Source organism: Polypterus senegalus, chromosome 3 (genome assembly GCF_016835505.1).
Source record: "Polypterus senegalus isolate Bchr_013 chromosome 3, ASM1683550v1, whole genome shotgun sequence".
NCBI lineage: Eukaryota > Metazoa > Chordata > Cladistia > Polypteriformes > Polypteridae > Polypterus > Polypterus senegalus.
This window is the reverse complement of record NC_053156.1, coordinates 66,163,103-66,188,838: the sequence shown is the minus strand read 5'-3', so window position 1 is coordinate 66,188,838 and position 25,736 is coordinate 66,163,103. Positions and strand designations below refer to the sequence as shown.

At 41.3% G+C, this 25,736-nt stretch overlaps 1 protein-coding gene across 4 annotated transcripts in view; it reads right to left on the bottom strand.

The window, feature by feature from the left end:
• The window catches only part of si:dkey-6n21.12 (schwannomin-interacting protein 1), a 32,469-nt gene extending 8,615 nt beyond the window's left edge, over positions 1 to 23,854 (bottom strand). The window contains exons 1-4 of one of the 4 annotated variants that reach the window (XM_039747397.1): positions 23,780 to 23,854; positions 16,633 to 16,884; positions 13,180 to 13,271; positions 12,407 to 12,491 (exon numbers count right to left, since the gene is read on the bottom strand). In XM_039747397.1, the coding sequence (XP_039603331.1) occupies positions 12,407 to 12,491; positions 13,180 to 13,271; positions 16,633 to 16,863 (408 nt within the window). In that variant the 5' untranslated portion in view covers positions 16,864 to 16,884; positions 23,780 to 23,854. Of the gene's footprint in view, positions 1 to 12,406; positions 12,492 to 13,179; positions 13,272 to 16,632; positions 16,933 to 17,493; positions 18,163 to 23,545; positions 23,719 to 23,779 lie in introns of those variants that run through there. The other 3 variants (XM_039747396.1, XM_039747395.1, XM_039747394.1) reach the window with 3 other exon arrangements.
• Between the last annotated feature and the right edge of the window lie 1,882 nt (positions 23,855 to 25,736).

Genomic DNA, 25,736 nt, shown 5'->3' with positions numbered 1-25,736 from the left:
TAAAAGTCGTTGAAGTGGTGAAAGAAATTGGTAACTGCGCTGCTGCAACAAAATTTGATGTATCTGAGAAACTGGTGTGAGATTTGGAGGAAGCAAGAAGATGTAAAAAAAAAAATTAAGTGTTACATTTTTGAACGGGCGTATAAGTCGGGGTCTGATTTTATGATCGATTTTTCGGGTTTCAAGACCTGACTTATACGCAAGTATATACGGTATATAATGCACGTGAGACTAATATCTTCTGTGATAAATGGAAGGCTTATGAGAGAAACCATTGAAATGGATATGAGGAAAGCTAAAAGACTCTTGGAGAAATATGCTGCAGAAAAGGCGAAATATGATCAAAAAAGTTTCTTTCAATATTGTAATAGTAAAAGAACAGTAAAGGATGTACTTGGAAAGGTAACAGTGAACTAAAATATACAAACAGTAAATGAGTGAATGCTCTGAAATTTATATATGAAGAATTCAATAACCTCCCACGAGTAACAGGGACCTCTAAAGAGGTACTTTGTGACTTGGAAATTATAGAGGAAATGTACTGCTTGGATTAAATAGGCTGCAATCTAAGAAAATAGCATTTATATTGGAAAGCTTAAGTAAGTTAGTCAGTACATAGAAACCATTGATGATTATTTTTTGAAGAACACTGATGAAATTCCAAAGGACTAAAAGACAACAAATATAAACTCATTATATATATCCCCTGAGGCAGAGCAGGCTCTGAGAGACTGCATTGGAACTACGGACTGGGATATCCTGCAGGAGTCACATAGTGAGAACATTGAGGAGGTTGTTGACTGCACTACTGACTACATCAACTTCTGTGTGGACATTGTAGTTCCAGTAAGAACAGTACGCTGCTATGCTAACAACAAGCCATAAATTATAAGTGACATCAAGGGCCTTTTGAACCAGAAAAAGAGGACTTTTAAAGGCGATGATCAGCATGAGCTCAAGCGTGTGCAGAAGGAACTTCAAGTCCAGCTCAGGGTGGCGAAGGAGCAGTACAGGAGAAAGCTGGAGCAGAAGTTACAGAATAACAGCATGAAGGAAGTGTGGGATGAGATGAAGATCATAACTGGCTGCAGCTCGAAGCGGGTTGCCACCATCGAGAGAGACGTAGAGAGAGAAAACCTGATGAACAACTTCTTTAACAAGTTTGACCACCCTAACCCACTCTCACCTCAGAGTACTGCATCCTCCACCCATCCTTCTGCTGATACCAGCATAGGAGAGAGTTTCACCCCACCCACAATTACAACAGCCCAGGTAAGCAGAGAACTGAGGAAACTTCGTGCCAGCAAAGCAGTGGGTCCAGATGGAGTATCGCCACGACTGTTGAAGGCCTGTGCGTTGGGGCTGGGGAGTCCTCTACAGCAGGCATGTCAAACACGCGGCCCTCAACAGAAATCTGTGCAGCCCGCATGACAGATCCTAGTTAGCACTAAACTTGTACAAAATGATTACTATCGTTTGTGATTGAATCATTCGGCATCTTCGGCGTTACTTATTGACTTTTCTTTCTTCTGCCTTCTGACAAAGCGCATTTTCCCATGGCATTACGGTACCAGAAACGTTATCTGCTAGTACTGTATAGTTGCAGCTGCGACGTCAGCTCCTCGATATCCTAGGCATGACACTGCCCCCCCTTGACCAAAGCTAATTTAGCCGCGATGTCACAACTGAAGTGCTAGGCTGCAGCAGCCTGACGGGCTACACTACTGGCTTGGCTGCTGAGACTGGCAACTCGGCAGAACTGACCATCACAAGTAGTAATAGCTTGCATATTTTCATGTAATGGAGGGGAGATCGTCAGGCGGATCGGTGCGGCGTATGCAGTGATGCGGGCTCTGCACCGGTCCTTCGTGGTGAAAACGGAACTATGGTCATGAGCTGTGGGAAGTGACCGAAAGAACGAGATCGCGAATACAAGCGGCTGAAATAAGTTTCCTCTGCAGAGTGTCTGGGCTTTCCCTTTGTAAAAGACATATGATGCTTCAGCACGGCTTGAATCACAACGTTTGTGTGACTTTTATTTTGACAAGTTATTGGGTGTCTTTAGTTTGCATAATTAATTGTGCAGTTTTGCCAAGAATAGGAAAGGAAAATGGCGACATATGGGGTTAACAATCAAGCACCTCGCTGAAAAGTGAACAAGATATTAATTTCTCTGTGTTATATGTAAAACAAAGGTTGTGAATGTTTATGTTAAGTTATTTACATGCTTTTTATTTTGCGTTTATGGAACAATGTCACAGAAATGATAATAAAATTCATAAACCATCAGTCTGAGAGTTGACCATCACTCAGCTGGTGTCGCTACACCCTTAAAGATAGGGTGACAAGCTCAGTCATCCAAGAGGAACTGCTCCTCCGCATTGAGAGGATTCAGATGAGGTGACTCAGGCATCGGATCAGGATGCCTCCTGGACGCGCTGGAGGGACTATGTCTCTTGGCTGTCCTGGCAACGCCTCGGGATTCCCCCGGGAGAGCTAGTAGAAATGGCCAGGGAGAGGGAAGTCTGGGCATCTCTGCTCAAGCTGTTGCCCCCGCAACCCGATCTCGGATAAGCGGAAGAGGATGGATGTTTTTTTACTCTAGTTGTATGTAATTTTGTGCTAGTACTGTATTGTAACGAACAGTTAGTGCAGACTACAGCTGAAGATCTGAAGTGGATGCGAGAAGCTAGTGACTTGCTTATAAAAATTTTTTTGTGATTTTAAGTTTGTAAAATTAGTGTAGGTCAGGGGGCTTTTTGCATATCGGCTTATTTTACAATATAAACTTTGAAGTAAACTTAGTAAATTTAAATTAGATTTTTGGAGGATTTGCTTTCCAACTTGAATTACTGAGTAATGAATTCAGTGAGCATTCAGTTTACATGAACAGGACTTTGCGCTGTTTACGTCACCAAACTTTTACAACGTTGAGAATACGCCTGAGAATATCCAAATGGAATGTATGCTTACCTGCCACCCTCATATGTGCAGATCCATAAGTTGGCATCGAGAGTACTGTCTATGTTCGGAAGCACTTGCCTTTATGACAATTGTTTTCGTTAATGAAAGCTACCAGAACCCCATATCGCTCAAGACTTACTGTCGAGCACCTTTCATCCCTCATAAAAGTTGCAGCTGCACAAGATTTCAAGCCTGATATTGACAAACTGGTTACTAACAAGAGATGCCAAGTGTCGGGACAAAAGAAATAAGTCTCAGACTGTAAGACTCCTATATAAGGATCTAGCTATAAGGCTAAAACTGTAATTGTACACTGTTGTACGGAGATTGTATGGAAATAAATAGCTTTTCTTTAAACTTTAAGTGTTAAAGTTTTCAGTATTGGAAAGAAAGCTACAGTAACTTTGTATAACAGTATTTGTTACAGTGCAGCCTGCTGACGCACATATAGCAGTCAAAGCGGCCCACCAATGGTAGTGAGTTTGACATGCCTGCTCTACAGCACATCTTCAACCTGAGCCTGGAACAGGGGAGAGTCCCAAGGTTTTGGAAAACATCTTGCATCACCCCAGTCCAAAAGGTATCACATCCTGGTGAGCTGAATGACTTCCGGCCTGTTGCTCTGATGTCACATGTGATTAAGACCATGGAGCGGCTACTGCTTCACCACCAGAGGCCACAGGTCCGCAAAGCCCTTGACCCTCTGCAGTTCGCATACCAGGAGAAGGTGGGAGTGGAGTATGCCATGATCTATATGCTACACCGATCCCTCTCCCACTTGGACAGAGTCAGTGGTGCAGTAAGAATTATGTTTCTGGACTTCTTTAATGCCTTCAACACCATCCAACCTTGGCTCCTTAGGGACAAGCTGACAGAGATGGGAGTAGATTCATACATGGTGGCATGGATCGTGGACTATCTTACAGACCTCAGTATGTGTGTCTCGGGCACTGCAGGTCTGGCATTGTGGTCAGCAGCACAGGAGCGCCGCAGGGGACAGAGCTTTCTCTGGTCCTGTTCAGGCTATATACATTGGACTTCCAATACAACTTGGAGTCCTGCCACGTGGAAAAGTTCGCTGACGACACTGCTATCGTGGGCTGCATCAGGAGTGGGCAGGAGGAGGATTATAGGAACCTAATCAAGGACTTTGTTAAATGGTATGACTCAAACCACCTACACCTGAACACCAGCAAAACCAAGATGGTGGATTTTAGGAGGCCCAGGCCCCTCTCGGACCCTGTGATCATCAGAGGTGACTGTGTGCTGAGGGTACAGACCTATAAATACCTGGGAGTGCAACTGGATGATAAACTGGACTGGACTGCCAATACTGATGCACTGTGCAAGAGAGGATAGAGCCAACTGTACTTCCTTAGAAGGCTGGTGTCCTTCAACATCTGCAATAAGATGCTGCAGATGTTCTATCAGATGGTTGTGGCGAGCACCCTCATCTATGCGGTGGTGTGCTGGGGAGGCAGCATAAAGAAGAGGGCTGCCTCACGCCTGAGCAAACTGGTGAGGAAGGCAGGCTCTATTGTAGGCATGGAGCGGGAAAGTTTGACATCTGTGGCGGAGCGATGGGCACTGAGCAGGCTCCTGTCAATCATGGAGAATCCACTGCATCCACTGAACAATATCATCCCCAGACAGAGGAGCAGCTTCAGTGACAGACTGCTGTCAATGTTCTGCTCCACTGACAGACTGAGTAGATCGTTCCTCCCCTACACTATGTGACTCTTCAGTTCCACCTGGGGGGTAAACATTAACACTATACAAGATTATAGACTGTTATATCTGCCTCGCACTCTTTCCTTGCATTTTTTAACTTGCATTGTGTTTTTATTACTCTTTAATTAATTAATATTGTTTTTATCAGTATGCTGCTGCTGGAGTATGTGAATTTCGCCTTGAGGATTAATAAAGTATCTATCTATCTATCTATCTATCTATCTATAAAGGTGGATAGGGATCATCCAAGTAACTATAGGCAAGTAAGTGTAACATGTATCATGTGCCAATTAGTGGAGGCAATTGTTAAGGAAAAGACTGAGCATCACATGTTAAGAACAGAAGTGTCAGTGAGCAGCAGCATGGGTTCAGATGGGGGAGGTTGAGTTTCACTAATCTGCTGAAATTCTATGAAGAACCAGCAACTACATACAATAAGAGATCATATTACATTATGTAATGTATATTACATTATTTATCTTGATTTTCAGCAAGTGTTTGGCAAGATATTGCATGACAGGCAAGTAATTAAAAGTAAAAGAAGTGGGAATGTAGGGCAATGTGTATAGATGGGTGCAAAATCAGATCATACACAGGGAACAAATGTTTATAATGAGAGCAGCTTTTTCAGCGTTGGTTATATTAAACGTAGTGTCCCTTGGGAATCAGTGCTGGGGCCACTGTATGCATTTTCAAGTGTATCTCACACTATTGGATTAAAACATGCATGCTGTCAAAACAAAACAATGCAATTACAAATACACAGATATTACTTATTCATTTGTTATTTTGTAACATGTTACTGTTTCACTTCACAAGAGTATTCACATGTCCAGTTGCATGTGCGATGTGTTTTTTAGTTAGTGAGATGACTGGCACTGTGTGGACTCAACAAAAGAGGTTTATCGTGGAGTGTAGCCACTAAGGTTCACTCTTAAGGAGTCATTTAAATCTTGTTCTGAACTTTGATTTCATGACTTTCATGTTAGAAAAGGCAGACTCACAGAGGTGTGTTCCTTAACTCTGCTTAGCTAGTGAACAAGACACAAATTGAATTCTACTTTGTTTGATATTTAAAATAAATTATTACTTAGGCCTTGATGAGTTTGAGTCTGGATATTCTCATAAGTGTATGCCACATTGAAAAGATAGATTACAATTCAGATTGAGGATCGTGATTTTGTGTTAAAAGAATTGTGATATGATTTTTTGGAAAGATTTCCCTCCCCTAAGTTGACTAATCAAGTTTTCAAATTTATGTAGGATTCATTAACCCTTTGGCAAGCTACTTGGAAAGGGGCTGTGAGACACCAGTAGCTTGCGAGCAACGTGTTGGAGATCCCAGATGTAGAGGAACCTGAACAACACACAATAGGCCAGATTTATGGCTGATGAAGTTTAATATATATAAATTTAGAGTATTGCATGTAGACATAAAAATGTTAGATTTAAATACACAATAGGAGGTCTGAAACCTATTGAGAGGTAGAATGCCTAGAGGGGGCTGGGCGGTCTCATGGCCTGGAACCCCTGCAGATTTTATTTTTCCTCCAGCCGTCTGGAGTTTTTTTGTTTTTTCTGTCCTCCCTGGCCATTGGACCTTACTTTTATTCTATGTTAATTAGTGTTCTCTGATTTTAATTCATACTTTGTCTTTTTTTCTTTTTCTCCATCATATAAAGTACTTTGAGCTACATTATTTGTATGAAAATGTGCTATATAAATAAATGTTGTTGTTGTTTTTGTTGACCAAGAAGTCACAATGAACTCATCACTATCAACTGTACATCCAGACAGTGAAGACAAGACTAATAGAATATTAGGATATATGGAGTGCAAGTTAAAGGATGTTATGTTTAAGTCATATACTAGTGAGGTTTCACCTGGAATAGTCTGTTCAGGTTTGGTCTCCATATTACAAAAAAGACATGGCAGCACTAGAGAAACTCCAGAGGAGAGCAACTAGCTTAAGTTATATAACATACTAGCAAAATACCCGCGCTTCGCAGTGGAGAAGTAGTGCGTTAAAGAAGTTATGTAAAAGAAAAGGAAACATTTTAAAAATAACGTACCATGATTGTCAATGTAATTGTTTTGTCACTGTTATGAGTGTTGCTGTCATATATATATATACACACACACACACACACACACACACAAACACACACACACACACATATAAACATATATACATATACATATCTACATATACACATATCTACATATACACATATCTATATATATATATATACATATACACATCTACATATATATACATATAAACTGCTCAAAAAAATTAAAGGAACACTTTGAAAACACATCAGATCTCAATGGGAAAAAGAAATCCTCCTGGATATCTATACTGATATAGACTGGGTAATGTGTTAGGAACGAAAGGATGCCACATCGTTTGATGGAAATGAAAATGATCAACCTACAGAGCCCTGAATTCAAAGACACCCCAAAAATCAGAGTGAAAAAATTATGTGGCAGGCTAGTCCATTTTGCCAAAATTTAATTGCAGCAACTCAAAATTATGCAGCACTTTGTATGGACCCTGTGTTCTTGTATACATGCCTGACAACATCGGTGCATGCTTCTAATGAGATGACAGATGGTGTTGTGGGGGATCTCCTCCCAGATCTGGACCAGGGCATCACTGAGCTCCTGGACAGTCTGAGGTGCAACCTGGTGGCATTGGATGGACCAAAACATAATGTCCCAGAGGTGTTCTATTGGATTTAGGTCAGGAAAGTGTGGTGGCCAGTCAATGGTATCAATTCCTTCATCCTCCAGGAACTGCCTGCATACTCTCACCACATGAGGCCAGGAATTGTCGTGCACCAGGAGCCACTGTACCAGCATAGGGTCTGACAATGGGTCCAAGGATTTCATCCTGATACCTAATGGCAGCCAAGGTGCCTTTGTCAAGCCTGTAGCGGTCTGTGTGACCCTCCATGGATATGCCTCCCCAGACAATCATTAACCCACCACCAAACTGCTCATGCTGAATGATGTTACAGGCAGCATAATGTTCTCCATGGCTTCTCCAGACCCTTTCACTTCTGTCACGTGCTCAGGGTGAACCTGCTCTCATCTGTAAAAGCACAGGGCACCAGTGGTGCATCTGCCAATTCTGGTATTCTATGGCGAATGCCAATCGAGCTGCATGCTGCTGGGCAGTGAGCTCAGGGCCCATTAGAGGACATGGGGCCCTTGGGTCACCCTCATGAAGTCTTTCTGGTTGTTTGGTCAGAGACATTCACACCAGTGGCCTGCTGGAGGTCATTTTGTAGGGCTCTGGCAGTGCTCATCCTGTTCCTCCTTGCCCAAAGGAGCAGATACTGGTCCTGCTGATGGGTTATGGACCTTCTATGGCCCTCTCCAGCTCTCCTAGAGTAACTGCTTGTCTCCTAGAATCTCCTCCATGCCCTTGAGACTGTGCAGGGAGACACAGCAAACCTTCTGGCAATGACACTATTGATGTGCCATCCTGGAGAAGTTGGACTACCTGTGCAACCTCTGTAGGGTCCAGGTATCGCCTCATGCTACCAGTAGTGACACTGACTGTAGCCAAATGCAAAACTAGCGAAGAAACAGTCAGAAAAGATGAGGAGGGAAGTGCCTCCACCTGTTAAACCATTCCTGTTTTGGGGGTCATCTCATTGTTGCCCCTCTAGTGCATCTGTTGTTAATTTCATTAACACCACAGCAGCTGAAACTGATTAACAACCCCCTCTGCTACTTAACTGACCAGATTAATATCCCATAAGTTTAATTGACTTTATGCTATACTCTGTTTAAAAAGTGTTCCTTTAATTCTTTTGAGCAGTATATATACACATATTAACATATATACAGATAAATATACATATATACTCAGCAATAAAAGAAACGCCCCTTTTTCAGGACTGTGCATTTCAACAATAATATTTTAAAAATCCAAATAACTTTACAGATCTTCATTGTAAAGGGTTTAAACAATGTTTTCCATGCATGTTCAATTAACCATAATCAATTAATTAACATGCACCTGTGGAATGGTCGTTAAGACCTTAACAGCTTACAGAAAGTAGGCATTTAAGGTCACAGTTCTAAAAACGCAGGACACTAAAGAGACTTGTCTACCGACTGTGAAAAACACCCAAAGAAAGATGCCCAGGGTCTGCGTGAACGTGCATTAGGCATGCTGCAGGGAGGCATGAGGACTGCTGATGTGGCTAGGGCAATAAATTGCCATGTCCGCACTGTGAGATGCCTAAGACAGCGCTACAGGGGGACAGGAAGGACAGCTGATCATCCTCGCAGTGGAAGAGCCCGGATCTCAATCCCATTGAGCACGTCTGGGACCTGTTGGATCGCAGGGTGAGGGCTAGGGCCATTCCCCCCAGAAATGTCCAGGAACTTGCAGGTGCCTTGATGGAAGACTGGGGTAACATCTCACAGCAAGAACTGACAAATCTGGTCCAGTCCATGAGGAGGAGATGCACTGCAGTACTTCAAGCAGCTGGTGGCCACACCAGATACTGACTGGTACTTTTGAATTTGAGCCTCCCTTCATTCAGGGACACATTGTGAAACATTTTTAGTTTAGGTCTTATGGTGTTGACTCTTTTACTGTTCATAGAAATATTTACACATTAAGTTTACTGAAAGTAAAAACAGTTGAAAGTCAGAGGACGTTTCTTTTTTTGCTGAGTATATATATACACACATACACATACATATATATATATATATATACATATATACACACACATATATATACATATCCACATATATATATACATATATATACATATATACATATATAAACACACACACATACATACATACATACATACATACATACATACATATATATATATATATATATATATATACATATCTACATATATACATATCTACATATATATATATATTGTATATAGCAAAATCCCCGCGCTTCGCAGAGACGAAGTACTGCTTTTAAATTTTTATTAAGAAGAAAAGAAAACCTTTTTAAACTGAGGAAAAATATACCAATAACTATCTGTTAAGGATCTCTTTGTATACCACGTTGTCAGTTCAGCACTCCGGTTGTAATATGACCAAGCTGTGCACTGAGCTTACTCTTGAGAATGTAACGTATAGTTGTCCAGGAGAAAAGCAATGTTGCCTCAAATCAATGGCAACCTTTTGTAGAGTCTGTCCCTGAGACTTATTAATTGTCATCGAAGCAGAGCCTTACTGGAAATTGGAGGCATTTGAATTGAAATGGGAGATCAGAGGGTATAACGGTGATGCAAGGAATACATTCAGAGTGTGGCGCTGTGCTGTTTTTTTGTGTAGCTGCCTTCACACAGCCTCTCCGCTGCTTTATAAACGAATGCCATATAAGACTGATGTTTCTCCTTGCTTCGCGGTTTTGTACTGTTTTATTGTTCGTTTATTACGATTGTTATAGTTATTGTGTAGCTATTTGAGACTTACTTTACTTTTCAGGTACCCATTTCCTTTATTTAATCCGTGGCTTGTACGCTATTTTTTGTTTGTTTATTACGATTATATTTATTGATTCCCTTCTTTAGCTGACTGCCTGCTCATATAAAGTGCGCCGCTGTTTTTTTGTGAAGCAGCCTTTACACAGCTTCTCCACTGTTTTATAAACGAACGACATATAAGGCCATCCTTTTTCCTTGCTTCGCCAAGGAAGCTGCCTTTTTATTTAATCCACGGGTTCTCCACTGTTTTATTGTTCGTTTATTACAATTGTTATAGTTCTCTTTATATAGCATGTTGTCAGTTCAGCACTCCGGTTGTAATATGACGAAGCTGCGCGAGCTCACTCTTGAGAATGCAACGTATAGTTCAGGAAAAAGCAATCTTGCCTGAAATCAATGGCAACCTTTTGTAGGGTCTGTCCCTGTCTGTCCCAAGACTTATTACTTGTCATCGTGAAGCAGAGCCTTACTGGAAATTGGAGGCATTTGAATTGAAATGGGAGATTAGAGGGTATAACGGGGATGTGAGGAATACATTGAGTGTGGAGAAACTCTAGAGTGTAGAGACAGCGTGTGTATTAACTTGTGGATTTTTCTGTGAGTATTTGGTGGCAGCGTGACGAAGTTGCTTCCGCAAGACCGCATTAGCTGTGGAGCTCAGCTCGGAGCATATTTTTTTCCTACCTTGTCAATTGTGTAATGCATTTTTTGAACAGGTTTGGTGCATGGAAGTGATCACTCGTACTGCGTTAAGTCAGTTTATGTGAGCTGCTCTCTTGTGTGATGTTGCGATGTCCACGCCTTTATTTAATGTTAGCTAAGACCCGGCACTTAAAAGTTTCTCGCTACAGCAATTTTAACTCCGTTACAAAGTGATCCAAAGTCTTGTTTATACCTCGTGTCTTCTCATTAAACTTGTATCTCGCGAATAAAGTATTCGACGAAGGCATGACAAACGGCAGCGGGAGCGTGTCCATAAACTTAATTTAAACGTACAGTTTACACCGTGCTTTGTTTCCGCAGTAGCTGCACTTTCTACGTACTGCGTTCACAGTCAGTTTACGGGATTACGTGGGAGGCGTGATGATGTGAGACGCAACTTCGCCCCCCGCGGCCATCGAGCTGAAGTCCATTACAGTATATGGAGAAAAATAGGTTCCAGTTATGACCATTACGTGTAGAATTTCGAAATGAAACCTGCCCAACTTTTGTAAGTAAGCTGTAAGGAATGAGCCTGCCAAATGTCAGCCTTCTACCTACACGGGAAGTTGGAGAATTAGTGATGAGTGAGTGAGTGAGTGAGTGAGTCAGTCAGTCAGTCAGTCAGTCAGTCAGTGAGGGCTTTGCCTTTTATTAGTATACAGTAGATTAGTATGGTCCTCACTAGGGGTACTGTGCTTAATTTTGTTTTCTCTATTACAAAAAAAGACATAACAGCACTAGAGAAAGTCCAGAGGAGAGCAACAAGACTGATTCCAGGACTAAGGGTTATGAGCTATGAGGAAAGACTAAGGGAGCTGAACCTTTTCTGTGCCCATTACTTAATATTGCAGCCTATTATGTGAAAGCGTGTTATCAAGAATTGAAATATGAATAATCCAAATGGTGTTTTATGGACCTGAATACTTCTTTATATTTATCTCAAACCCATATCTTTGTCTTAATACCCAACGTCCTGGGTATGACATTAATCTGCATCCAGCCCTTCATGTAGGCCCTAGAAACTGCAGGGAAAAACCTGGGGGTTGTTGGCAGAATTGGCACCCCAGCAACCATAAAAAAAACACACTGTTCCATTCCATCTGAACTAGTGTAGTGCGGAGGTGTCACCCGTTGCACGGCTGCACTTGTGTCTTAATCTGGGATCCTGAGTTGGTTTGTCATATGGTGGGTGTGGCTATGTGCTGTATCAGCTCTCGCTCCTGACCTCTCTATCTCTCCCTCTTAACCCCATTATATTTTAACTATAGTTTATAGAGTCAAAAATCACATCTAAAAGTAGTACAGTGTTTTACATATGCCCCGTGCCAATCACCTTAACCTGTGTTTTGAAGAAGTGGGATGTTATCTCCCTTAATTGAAATTAAATATAGGCATTCGATCATAAATAGCAAGGAGCCACACTCTAGTGAACATAATGGGCAGGATACACCATGTTTCACTCCATCCCACTCAATCTAATGTTTACAGACTCCTTTTCACTTAAATCCAGTTTCACTAGTCCATACCTGTTTGCTTTGTTCTTCCTCCTCCTCATCTTCACTTTCGCTGTTATTAATAAAACACAACTGCAAGTTCATCCGACTTTGAAGACTTCATGGTAAGAAAGGGCAGAAGAACAAAAAAAGAAATTAAAGAAAATTGACAGGTAGGTGTGCTGTTAATCTATGTGAATCTTTGTTTCTTGCACTTCAGTTATGGGAAAATGTTATGCTGTGTCCATGTTTGTTGGCAACCCTGGAGATGGACAAAGGCGATAGCACTGTATCTAAAGAGCATATGATGTGAATCATTATGATGTACTTGTCTGGCCTTTTCTGTAATGTTTACATTTGAAATGACTGTTGACTGTTTTGAGACTTGTACAGTTCTGTGTTTTTAATGTATGATAGTGATGGTGTGACTCTGTAATATCATTCTGCACTGTGCCAGCTTGTCACTCATGTTTACAGTTTTTATCTAGAGTGTGGGTGTGCATATTTTGCTGCCTGGCACTTATATTAGGCCTCTGAGAAAACTGGCGTCTCAGTAGAACACAGTTTACTTCACTCCACCAGGGATCCACTTTCTAAACACCAATTAAAGCCAAAATGTTCAGGGATCCAGATTCTGCTCAGTATGGAGTTATGTCACTACCATGAGAGCAGCAAATCAATCAATATCTACTAAACTCAGCATGTCACAGTGTGCATTATCACAAGCAACTTCATAAAGACAGTGCCGTTTTCTTACTGGAGCACAATAATATGAACTGGTAGGAGCAGACTGAATGTTAATTTACCGAGATGTCAAGGCGATCACATGTCTTGTTGACTCATCATCACCATCATCATAGGATGCCCTTATGCTCTGCCTGTCATGCCCTCCTGCAGTCTGAAAAACAAGAAATCAGATTTTTGCTTTTTTGCTAATTAACCATATCATAACTAAAATTTTAAATGGTCTTTCTAAGTATTGCTTTGATTTGATCAATCTCAAGTATATTTTAGTTAAAACTCTACTCTTTCTGTTTACTTAGAAACATCATTTTTCTTTGTATATATCCCAGTTTTTAAGTACAAGTTCAATGTATGTCATACATAGATGACTCCTGCATTTGTAGGCTGCATTGACAATCGGAATGAGGAGTAGCATAGACATGTGGTGGAGGACTTTATAAAGTGCAGTGCAGAGTGAACCACCTTTAATTCAACTTAATCAAGGTAACATTGTTCACGGTGGACTCCCAGTGTGCCAGGGAGCCTCGAAGATAAATCAACATATTATGTGGTAGTGCATAAATCCCCAGAAGTTATTCTGAATAGCAGACTGGGTTAGGTGAACAAAGTACTGTACAAAATGAGCCACAGCAGGCTTTTTCTTTTTGAAGAGGCCCTTTGATATATGCAACCCCATTGCTAGTGATGTAAAAATAAAACACGGTCAGAAAATGAATACATTGATCAGGAAGAACAGTGTTACTGGGCTGGAGGCAGTTGCAAAAAAGAGAATGATAGAAAAATCAAAAGCCATTATGAGTAATACTGCTCATCAACTCTATGACATATTGTTCTGGAACAACTTTAGTCACCAGCTCATTTCACCATGGTTTGGGAAGAGGAACTACTGAGTTTCTTTTTTTGGTTGCAATCGTTAGACTTTACAATGATCATTCTGATCCTGCCCATCTTAATAACAGACATTTATAACAGACATGTTGAGACACGAAAAACATTTCTTTGTATTATTAACCCCCTTAACATTAACCTTGGTCATGACTCAGCCTCGAACTTCAATGTAATTTCGGTTAAGCTTGAGTCAGAACTGGGAGAAATGGGTCTAACTTCAGCCTGCAGTACCTATGATGTAGGTTCACTTAATGCCCACAGCATTAATCACAAAATTCCCTTTGAGTTTGATAACCTTTACATCTTAGCCGAGGTGTAACTGGGTCTGCGATGGGCATTTCATGATGTGGGGGTGTTATGTGACTGCCCTCACAGATGCTGTTGGCTGCAGTTGCACTCGGCCGACTGTAATGCAGTAATCCACTTTACGTTGTTAAACCCAAATAACTCTTTGGACTGTACTCTGCTTCCATCTAGTGGACAAAATAAGATTCTTCTTCTTCTTTTGGCTGCTTACGCTGCAAAAAGAAAACATGAACAATTCTGTGCATTTTGGTACCCTAAGGTAACTCATCAGTATTCAGGAATGGGATGGAGTCTTCAACCAAAACACAATGGTGTGCAAACAAGAAGCAGTAAAGCCAGTTTTAGTACAAACTAAAACTGAACCATTAGTTTAATCAAGAGAGAGTGATGAGAATGTGAAAATTGGCCTTCAGACGTTGACATGGATAGTGAAAATGAAGCATACTGTTGACAACGCAGCAGCTGTTGTTCATGTCAATGGAAATGTGGATGTCACTAAGTTTTCTGCTGGGACAGCCTACAGTAACACAAGGGGTGCATTGATCATGCAGATCAGGCATTGACATTCTACCCTCTCTTGCAGAAAAAATATATTATAGGAATAATGTGAAAAGAAATATGTTTCTAATGTATTGATTGCAATGCCATGCTTTGTGACTGCTTCAAAACATACCACATGAAGGATGTGTACCAAATCTGCATCAGTGCAGAAGCTGACATTAGGCATATCATAATTTCTTTTTGTGATCAATAAAATCCAGCAATCTGAAACTCAATAAATAAAATAAAGTGTTCTTAGAAAATATATAAACGGGTTACTGTATAATTAAAAAAATAGTGAATGCTTAGTCTTAAACTTAAATATTTTAGGTTAGATTTTCAGAACAAATTAATTAGTTTCTGCACATAAAGCAGTTTATTAAACTCACATTTTTAATTTTGAAATATTTATTTGAACATTCCAGATTCTATTCTTCTATTCTCTCTATAATTATACATACTGTACATAATAATAATAATAATAATAATAATAATAATACAGGACACACAAAACATTAAATAGAATAAAAGACAATAAACCAGAGTAAAATACTAAAATCAATACTAAAAGAAAAGCCTAGCAGATAACATCCTTTGTAATATAACACACACAAATTATACTGAGCATATGGACAGAGAGGAAGACTGAAAAAAGGATGCAGAATGTCAGGTTAGAAAGGACCAAATTGGCCAATTGTATTTTATATTCTAGTTCTCCAAAATGGTTAAAAGTATGGGCTATTTTGCTTCTCCCCATGGAACTATCACCAATTACGCCTCCTCAATTTCTCTTCAAGATTTGGTTATTCAGATTCAAACCCTACGCAAACAGATGATCCTTTGTCAGACACCCCAAAGTAATTATATTCCTTAGGATACATCTACTTTATCCCTGAAAATGAGAATTGGCTTTATGATGCATTCTGCTTTATTTTTCACCCTACAGTGCAATTATTTCCTAGGTATTAAAAGTGATACTTGACAGCTTTTTGAGTTTCACTCGCTCTGGTCATCTATGAATTCAGTGTATCATAACCCTATGGGGTGGCAAGGTGGCGCAGTGGGTAGCGCTGCTGCCTCGCAGTTAGCTTCCCGGGTCCTCCCTGCGTGGAGTTTGCATGTTCTCCCCGTGTCTGCGTGGGTTTCCTCTGGGTACTCCGGTTTCCTCCCACTGTCCAAAGACATGCAGGTTAGGTGCATTGGCGATTCCAAATTGTCCCTAGTGTGTGCTTGGTGTGTGTGTGTGCGCCCTGTGGTGGGCTGGTACCTTGCCCGGGGTTTGTTTCCTGCCTTGCACCCTGCGTTGGCTGGTATTGGCTCCAGCAGACCCCTGTGACCCTGTAGTTAGGATATAGCGAGTTGAATAATGGATGGATAACCCTATGGGGGTGATTCAGTGGTTAGTTCTGCAGTCTTACAAATGCAGTATCCTGGGTTTGAAACCGACACCAGTTTGTTGTCCATGTGGAGTTTGCATGTTATCCCTGTGTCTGTGTTTGCCTTCTTGCCATATCCGTAAACACATGCATATTAGTTTAATAGGTGACTCCCGATTGTCCCTGTTTGTATGTGTGTGTGAGTCGGCCCTGCAATGGACTAGCACCTTGCCCACTGGTGGTTCCTTCATTGTGCCAAGTACTTTTAGCATAGGCTCCATCCCCCATAATTCTGTATCAGTTTAAATGGGTTTGCAAAAAAATGTGTGTATAACCTTATAGGCCAGATCATGCCTGTCATCTTTTGAGACAATCTTGAATTCATTAGGGACCCTTTAGACTCACCTCTACTATTCCAGCCAGCAGTGGATTCTGTGTTTTCCGTTTTTTCTCTCTTTCCACCTCCTGTATCTCCAACTCTTCAATGCGTCGACCAAGTTCCTCCCATTGCATGATGGGAAGCTCAAGATCATCCTCAGATTGCTCCAGCAGAGTGAACTGCTTTGATTCATCACTTTCTTTTTCTTCTCTCTCCTTTTCTTTGTCCTCCTTATTCAGTCCTTTCTCTTTGTCCATGGCTTTATCAGGAGCTCAGACCTCAAATCCAAGAGGAAATGAATGAGGCTGGGTGAGATTAGAATGCTGCTAAAAAGAACAAGTACACTTTTTATCTTTAATCGGAAATAAATACTAAAGCCAAAGAATTTCAATGTGCTTGGGAACGAGCTGACATTAAAAAATAGAAAGACTTCATCCTAATAGGGGAAGACAACTACTGGTAAATGAGTGACTTAGAATGGCCTTGGCAGTATGGTTATCTAGTGAGGAAGCTGATCGAGATACATAAATACGAGTGCCTTATACTGATGGATTTAAAGTGCTTAGAATTCCATTTAAAGGGGAAAGCCCCCTATTTCAATCTGATCAGAGGATAATCAGTGGGAGAAATACTGGTGCAACAGTTAACACTTCTGCCTCACAGATCTAGGGACTGGGATTCAAATTTTGTCCTGATTGCTGTTTCTGCGTTCATTCAATGAGTTTGATTCTGAATCCTGGCCCAGCATTAGGTAGTTACAAGTTTAATAGCGGCAGTCTGTCTTTTCTGAATAATTATGTGTTCTGGCCTGGCCTCCAACATTTTCCCTATTTTTGGAGTATACTCCACATTGCTTTGAGGAGGCAGAAAAGGAAGGAGAAACCTACCTGAGCTGTAGACCGTCAGGTTAGCAGGGGGGTTCAAAGGGAGAAGATGAAGTATGGCCGGTTTTAGCTCCTTCAGGACAGGAGCACATTTGACAAAGAGCTGTTTTTGCAAGCGTCCTTTACGTTTCCAAAGTTGCCAGGGGAGGTCTGCTCTCTTTTCTTAACACCAACTTCCTGAACTGAGAGCAGCAACACTTAGTAATTCTGCCCAGCAGGTCTGAGCGTGCCTGAGACACAGATGTGTGCGTTGTTGGTGTGTGGGTCACCCGTAAATCCCAGCCTTTTGCATATTACTGTAAAAAAGTTTTATCTGCTGCATATTCCAGTTCATAAGAAGAGAAGAAAAAGTAAGAGGCCTGTTTTAGATTGTCGTCCTCCAATCTGGAGCCCAAGGCAAGTACCCTAAAAATCCAGCACCAAATCTCAGAGTCACCAGTCAGCGTCCTGTCCCACCCCCTGTCGTAAGTTGCTGTGCCTCGTGCAGTCATGCAGGGAGGGACAGCCTCTGGGATGGCTAGAAAGCACTCTTGGAGAGGTGTGAGCCAGCTGAAAGGAGGAAAAAAGTAAGAAAGAAGGAGTGGTGGTGCTGGGGAGGGGTTGAAGGGCTCATGAGGAGGAGGGCCATAGTCAGAAGGAAGAAAAAGAGAAGGTGTCCAATTTCAGAGGTAATTCCAAACAGACACACAGAGGAGTCTGTGTAAGCTAAACACAAAAATGCAGAGCAAAGCTTGCTGGGTCTGGCTTTTGTTACCGTTGCTTACCAGGCAAGCAGCTCCCAGGTCAGACTCAGCTGGGCCTCCATTGCGGGAGGCTGGCATTGAAGCTGCAAACAGAAAAATGGACTGCTCCAGAACTTATTTTGACTTTTAAAGGAGAAGGTAGTGGTTATAATTTTCTAGCCAGACTTAATGAGCTGACCTCACCATGGCGTTACTAGAAACTTTTCCTTCTGCAGATCTGGCTGGATTAGTAACAACTTGGGTATGAGTGACATTCACAGATTACATGGAAAGCATGTCCTCCCACTTTAAAATATATACAGTGGTGTTTATGGCATGACATTTCTGGTGTGGCCTTACCAGAATTTTCCTATTTGTGTGCAAACTACTAAAACAGAAATATTAATTTACCTAAATAACAATATCTGTCCCTTTTTTGCTACTAGTGTAGTGTGAAAGTTCATGTACCTTTCACATCACAAAAAATCAATCAAAGGGATGCTAGTGCTTGGTGTGTCTCAAATGGCATCAGATCACTTTGATGATCACTATGATGTCACCTGACAATACATAGTCATATTAAGTAAAGTGAGAGCCTGGTAACCAATCACTTCTCTGGAGAATCCATTGGTTAGGAACTGCCTAAAATGGAAGAGCAACACCTAAAGTTTAGAATCAAACAGCTTTGAGGCAAAAAAGTACAAGGCATGATACCATAGAAAGAATACACAAACTACACAACACTGTGCGAATGAAACACAAGTTTTTCACCAGACAGCACGAAGCTAGAAACAAAAAAGGAAAAACATTTTCTACTGTCATGTGTGCTGTTGGAGTGTGTTGGAAACTCTGTGCAGTAGTGGGTGGATTTGAATGAAGCTTAGTTACTAACCTCTCTTCCAGCCCTAGAATGGGTAGAAGCCCACAGAAAAGCACTGACCTCACTTCTGGGCCATTTCTGAAGTCCCATGCCCTCTGGTCCATTCCCTATTGTCATGCAAACAATTTGGAGGATCTTGTTATGCGCTCGATTGAGGTATGTGATAACCCACTAGGGCAAGAGGAGATGCTGTCACTAACATTCTCTTGTCCTTCTCGCCCCACAGTTCAGAGAAACAGCCCTGTGAGGGCACTTAGCCCTGCCCCTTCTGGTTTATGTGATATAAGAAACCCAGCTGTCTGGAAGGAGGCATCTTTTGCAATCAGAGCAACCTGCCAGAGGAGCTCCAGTAAATGGACCTCAATTCTGTGGCGAAGAGCTGAATACTTTTGTTGTTATCTGCCCAAGGGGCTGCTTGTATTGATGCCAAGAGCCATGTTTTTTTGTTGGACATTATTCAATTAAATGGGATGACCCAGTTGGTGTCCCGACTATTCATCCATTCCACGACCTGTCATTCCTGCACCCAGGCACACTATATAAGAAATGAAATGAGACTACCAAAAGTTGGCATTCATTGTCAGGGTTACATCTACTGGAGCCATGCTAACCCGCAGAAGCCCTCATTCTAAAGACCATGGAATAGCTTTATTTTCAGTCCCTCCCTTTTACTTTCTATTTAATTTTACTTAGCATTATTGCTATTAAATGGGAATCTCTAGAAGATCCTAACACTTCATCTGGTCTCATCTCAGTTCTCAACACACTACATACCTGTTATTTTCACACCACAACTCAGTGTTTTTTTTAAAACAAAGACTTTGTACTGCTGAAGTGGAAGGAGCAATGTAAGGCTTTCTTGTGGTCGACCTTTTGAATTTTAATACTGTTAAGCAGTCTGTCTCAGCGTTAGGTGAAGATCAAAATGTCAATCAGCCCCATCAACATACAGTGCATCCAGAAAGTATTCACAGTGCATCACTTTTTCCACATTTTGTTATGTTACAGCCTTATTCCAAAATGGATTAAATTCATTTTTTTCCCTCAGAATTCTACAAACAACACCCAATAATGATGTGAAAAAAGTTTTCTTGAGGTTTTTGCAAATTTATTAAAAATAATTTGCTCAATACTTTGTCGATGCACCTTTGGCAGCAATTACAGCCTCAAGTCTTTTTAAATATGATGCCACAAGCTTGGCACACCTATCCTTGGCCAGTTTCGCCCATTTCTCTTTGTAGCACCTCTCAAGCTCCATCAGAACGGATGTGAAGTGTCAGTGCACAGCCATTTTAAGATCTCTCCAGAGATGTTCAATCGGATTCAAGTCTGGGCTCTGGCTGGGCCACTCAAGGACATTCACAGAGTTGTCCTGAAGCCACTCCTTTGATATCTTTCTTAGGGTCGTTGTCCTGCTGAAAGATGAACCGTCACCCCAGTCTGAGGTCAAGAGCGCTCTGGAGCAGGTTTTCATCCAGGATGTCTCTGTACATTGCTGCAGTCATCTTTCCCTTTATCCTGACTAATCTCCCAGTTTCTGCTGCTGAAAAACATCCCCACAGCATAATGCTGCCACCACCATGCTTCACTGTAGGGATGGTATTGGCCTGGTGATGAGCGGTGACTGGTTTCCTCCAAACGTGACGCCTGGCATTCACACCAAAGAGTTCAATCTTTGTCTCATCAGACCATAGAATTTTGTTTCTCATGGTCTGAGAGTCCTTCAGGTGCCTTTTGGCAAACTCCTGGTGGGCTGCCATGTGCCTTTTACTTAGGAGTGGCTTCCGTCTGGCCACTCTACCATACAGGCCTGATTGGTGGATTGCTGCAGAGATGGTTGTCCTTCTGGAAGGTTCTCCTCTCTCCACAGAGGACCTCTGGAGGTCTGACAGAGTGACCATCGGGTTCTTGGTCACCTCCCTGACTAAGGCCCTTCTCCCCCGATCGCTCAGTTTAGATGGCCAGCCAGCTGTAGGAAGAGTCCTGGTGGTTTCGAACTTATTCCACTTACGGATGATGGAGGCCACTGTGCTCATTGGGACCTTCAAAGCAGCAGAAATTTTTCTGTAACCTTCCCCAGATTTGTGCAAAGAGACAATCCTGTCTCGGAGGTCTACAGACAATTCCTTTGACTTCATGCTTGGTTTGTGCTCTGACACAAACTGTCAACTGTGGGACCTTATATAGACAGATGTGTGCCTTTCCAAATCATGTCCGATCAACTGAATTTACCACAGGTGGACTCCAATTAAGCTGCAGAAACAACTCAAGGATGATCAGGAGAAACAGGATGCACCTGAGCTCAATTTTGAGCTTCATGGCAAAGGCTGTGAATTCTTATGTATATGTGCTTTCTCAATTTTTTTATTTTTAATAAATTTGCAAAAATCTCAAGTAAACTTTTTCCTATTGTCATTATGTGTAGAATTCTGAGGAAGAAAATGAATTTAATCCATTTTGGAATAAGGCTGTAACATAACAAAATGTGGAAAAAGTGATGCGCTATGAATACTTTCTGGATGCACTGTACTATCTTGTGTTTAATGCATTCCTGATATTGAGCTTTCTTTTTTTTCAGATTTCTGTGGCTACCTTTAAAGGAGTAAACTGTACTGGACATTTTGTGTCTCTTTGCTGGCTTGCACCTCATAGCCTTAGCTGAAAACAGGTTGAACTGTAAGTGCAAATAAGTTATTAAAATAGAAAAAGAAAGACAGTGCTCATTTAAATGTCAAGGGTCCTAGCCTTCAAGCGCCCACTCTAAACAAAAAAGTTGAGGCGACAAGTGTTTACAAACACGCATTGGTAAACCAAGAGCACTTCAGGGTCAATAGAGCTAGCCCCCCTAGCAGAGACAGTACTATCCATCCATCCATTTTCCAACCCGCTGAATCCAAACACAGGGTCACGGGGGTCTGCTGGAGCCAATCCCAGCCAACACAGGGCACAAGACAGGAATCCAATCCCGGGCAGGGTGCCAACCCACCGCAGGACACACACAAACACCAAGCGCACACTAGGGTCAATTTAGAATTGCCAATCCACCTAACCTGCATGTCTTTGGACTGTGGGAGGAAACCGGAGTGCCAGACAGTACTATAACACCAATAATTTTTTAGATAGGAAATTACATTGGTCATATAATAGGAAACTGGAAAACAAATTGCTTATGAAGGCACTTATCCAGGGCAGGGTCACAGGGTAGCTGGAGCTTATCCCATCAGTCATTTGGCATAAGGCAGGAACAACACCTGCGCAAGGTGCCAATCCATTGCAGGGTGAACACACACATACATTTGGGCCAATTTAGCAACACCAGTCTACCTAAGCTGTATGTCTTTGGAATGTGGGAGGAAACTGGAGCAGACCCACACAGACAACTGCAGATGCAAACTGTACCCAGGAAGCACCAAGGACGCATAACCTGGTCTCCTTGTTGTTGCAAGACAGCAGCTCTACCTCTGTGCCAAAAAGTCCGCCTAAACATTTTAATAAATTAAATTACAGAAGGCAGCTTATTACATATTTTGCACATCAACTGGTAAGCTGTGCCCTGCTGACCCTTAATACAGAAATGCCACTGGATATAATTAAAATTGCTGAGCTGTAACTCACTGTGGCTCTGCTGTTTGAGACACATACACTTCATAGGTGACCGAGGGCCAACTGACAAGTGTTTGCTTCTCTCTTTTTGCCTGCAAATGAGTTATTCATGCTGACACTCAGTCAGTATATTCCTGTGCCAAGGCCTAAGGTTACTGCCATAGCCCATGAGCCAGTCACTCAGCCGGACAGACAGTGCTACAACCTCCCTGGAGCTGGGTCATCAATAGTGAGGGTGGTATCTCTGAAAAACATAAGTATAAAATGCAAGGTAGTAGGTTTATTTAGTCTGGATTTAAGAACTCTTTGTGGTGTAACTGGGAGCTTCTTTCTTCATCTTAATGTTAAGTCTGAGAAGACATGTAAACTACACTGATGGCTTTTCTTTTCTTTTCAGAAAATGACACTGACAGATCTCCCATAGTTGAACTTGTGCTTCTTCATGGGTGATCTTTACAAATATCTGCTCACCCAAGCATCAAAACACATTTGCTTCAAAATCATTTGAATCATATGGAGCGAATAACTGCTTGTACTTTCAGTATAACAAAATATAAAATAAGACATTCAGCACTTTGCCTTAGGATTGTTTAAGCTCTCAACCCTAATTTTAAATATTTCCTGTTTCTTCTGACCATATCCTTCAGTTCAATTTTCTTGATAGTAGATTCCTGGCAGTAACTGTGGTATTAAACTTCCTAAAACTATACAGAATAATTCAAAACGAGATGAACACTTTCAGAAAAGTATAACTCACTACGTCAGTATAACGTAAACATATAGTATAAACCAAACTGTAAAGGAACTCACACAGTTACTTTCATTCATCTTACAAATGCGCTATACGTACCTCTCATGTCACATGACACACGTTAATCCAGCAGTCCTTTGGTTTTCAAGTTCAGTCCTTGGTGACCGAACGGGTGAAGTTTTTTTGTATCCGTTAATTTCATAATCAATGCGTCACACTTACTTTTAATTGATGTTGTTTTTTTAATCATCTGGATTTACAAATCTTTCTAAGAAATGTGTGTATTCTTTGCCATAGTTGTAAATGCTTTTGTTTCAAAGAAGTTTAACTTACCCTTTCGTGTGGAGTCCTATCCCTTAATTGTCTCCAGATGCAGACGATTAGCAATAAGCAGCACAGGCAGAATCAGCGCCAGGGTAAAATCAGCAGGGGGGCATCTGAAATTTTGACGTGGGTGGTGATATTTTGGTTAAAATGCTACCATTGCAACCACTCAAGTGAAACTTTACTTTCACTTTTAGTCCCAAAAACAGCAAACTAACAACAAATATTCAGTAGTAAAATATGGTACACGATCAGTCTTATTTATTATTTAATTATTTACTATTTTATCATTTTAGTAATAACCTCTACTCAAACAAAACATTATATGGTTGTATGTTTGACTTCCTCCTGCAGTAACCTGAACAAATTTACAGTTGTTCTGTACCTATACACGTTAAAGCAAGACAAACGCACCATATGAGGAACATGTACAACTATTGTAAATACGAAGGCTGATCGAAAAGTATATGAGATTGTCTCTGTTCCCTTTCAGTGAGGTAGACATGAGAATACTGTGTAAGTGTTTGTGAATGGCATACATCGACGTGTGTGGACCTGCACTTGTATTCTTCAGCGTTCTCTCATCGCTAATGGAAGCATCTCGTACGTGTAGTCGTGGCAGAGGAAGAAGACGTTCCTGTCAGAATACGACAGGGATGTGTGATTGAATGTTGCATTAAGCTTCGGAAGAGCGGAAATGAAACTCTTGAAATGTTACGGCAAACATCGGGGATGAAACGATTAGCCGTGCAGCTGTATTTCGGTGGTGGAAGCAATTTAAAATCAGTAACGTGCGAGTGAATGACGAAGAGCATTCGGGGAGGAACATTCACCGCGGTTACAGATGTCAACATTGGCAAGGCTAACGAACTGTTGCATGAAGACAGAAGGATCACACATCACGATCGAGGGTAGGAAAGCAGGTATCTTCTATTATTCCTGCAACAGTTCGTTAGCCTTGCGTGTAGGAGTATTTTGTACCTTTAGGAACTTTAGGTGTTAGTCTGGTTTCACCTATTCAGATTGGGGACTCCAAAGTGCTTGGTGTGCGTGGACATGGGTATGTGATAAGTAATGGACTGGCTGGCACCTCGTCCAGGGTTGCTCACTGCCTTGCATCCAATCATATTTAAGCAAGCTCACCAACTCCTGCAACCTAGGTTGGTTGCGAGCATGCGCTGATACAGTCCGTTGCCACACCCACCACATGATGAACCAACTGTATTGGGACAGCCAATACAGCCGTAGAATTTGACTAAATGTGCACAGATGATGGATCGATAATAATAATAAGTTGAGCATGTGGTTCCCAGTGACTCAGAATTGGATCTTATACAGAAAATGGATGGATAGATATGCTGATCTAAATTTGCACTGCAATATACTTAATGGGCTTTTTGTACCAAGTGCTTCTCACAAATTAACAATCACTCAACATCTGTGTGAAGTTCTTTCATTTTACAAGCAGTCAAAAACTGGATAATAATGTGTGATGTAAAATGGATCATGAAGATCTGATGCATCCATGGTGCAAAAATTGGCACCACATTATGTGCCAAACAAGTGTAAAGGCTTACGAATGTTAGAATATTAATGAAAGGAGATTGCAAAACAGTTCCCAATCTGCTTGTTTACTTGCTTGAAGGTCACCAGCTGATATAAACAAGAAATGGAGTACACCTCTGCATCACAGAAGAACATGGGTATCTAGCTCACATGCAGAAGGGCGGCATGGCGGCATGTCTGCAGTCATTTTCTTAAGTGCTGAACAATTATGGCGCTAATGGCACACAAGTCTGTTGCCTTAAATTTGTTTGATCAGCATTCTAAGGCTGTATCCACACTACAACATTTTCATTTATAAATAATGTTTGTAAAACAAAACTATAGTTTTCACATTATTTAACAAAGTGCTTATCTCCATCCACACTAAAACAACTGAAAATGCATATTACGTAGATGTTCA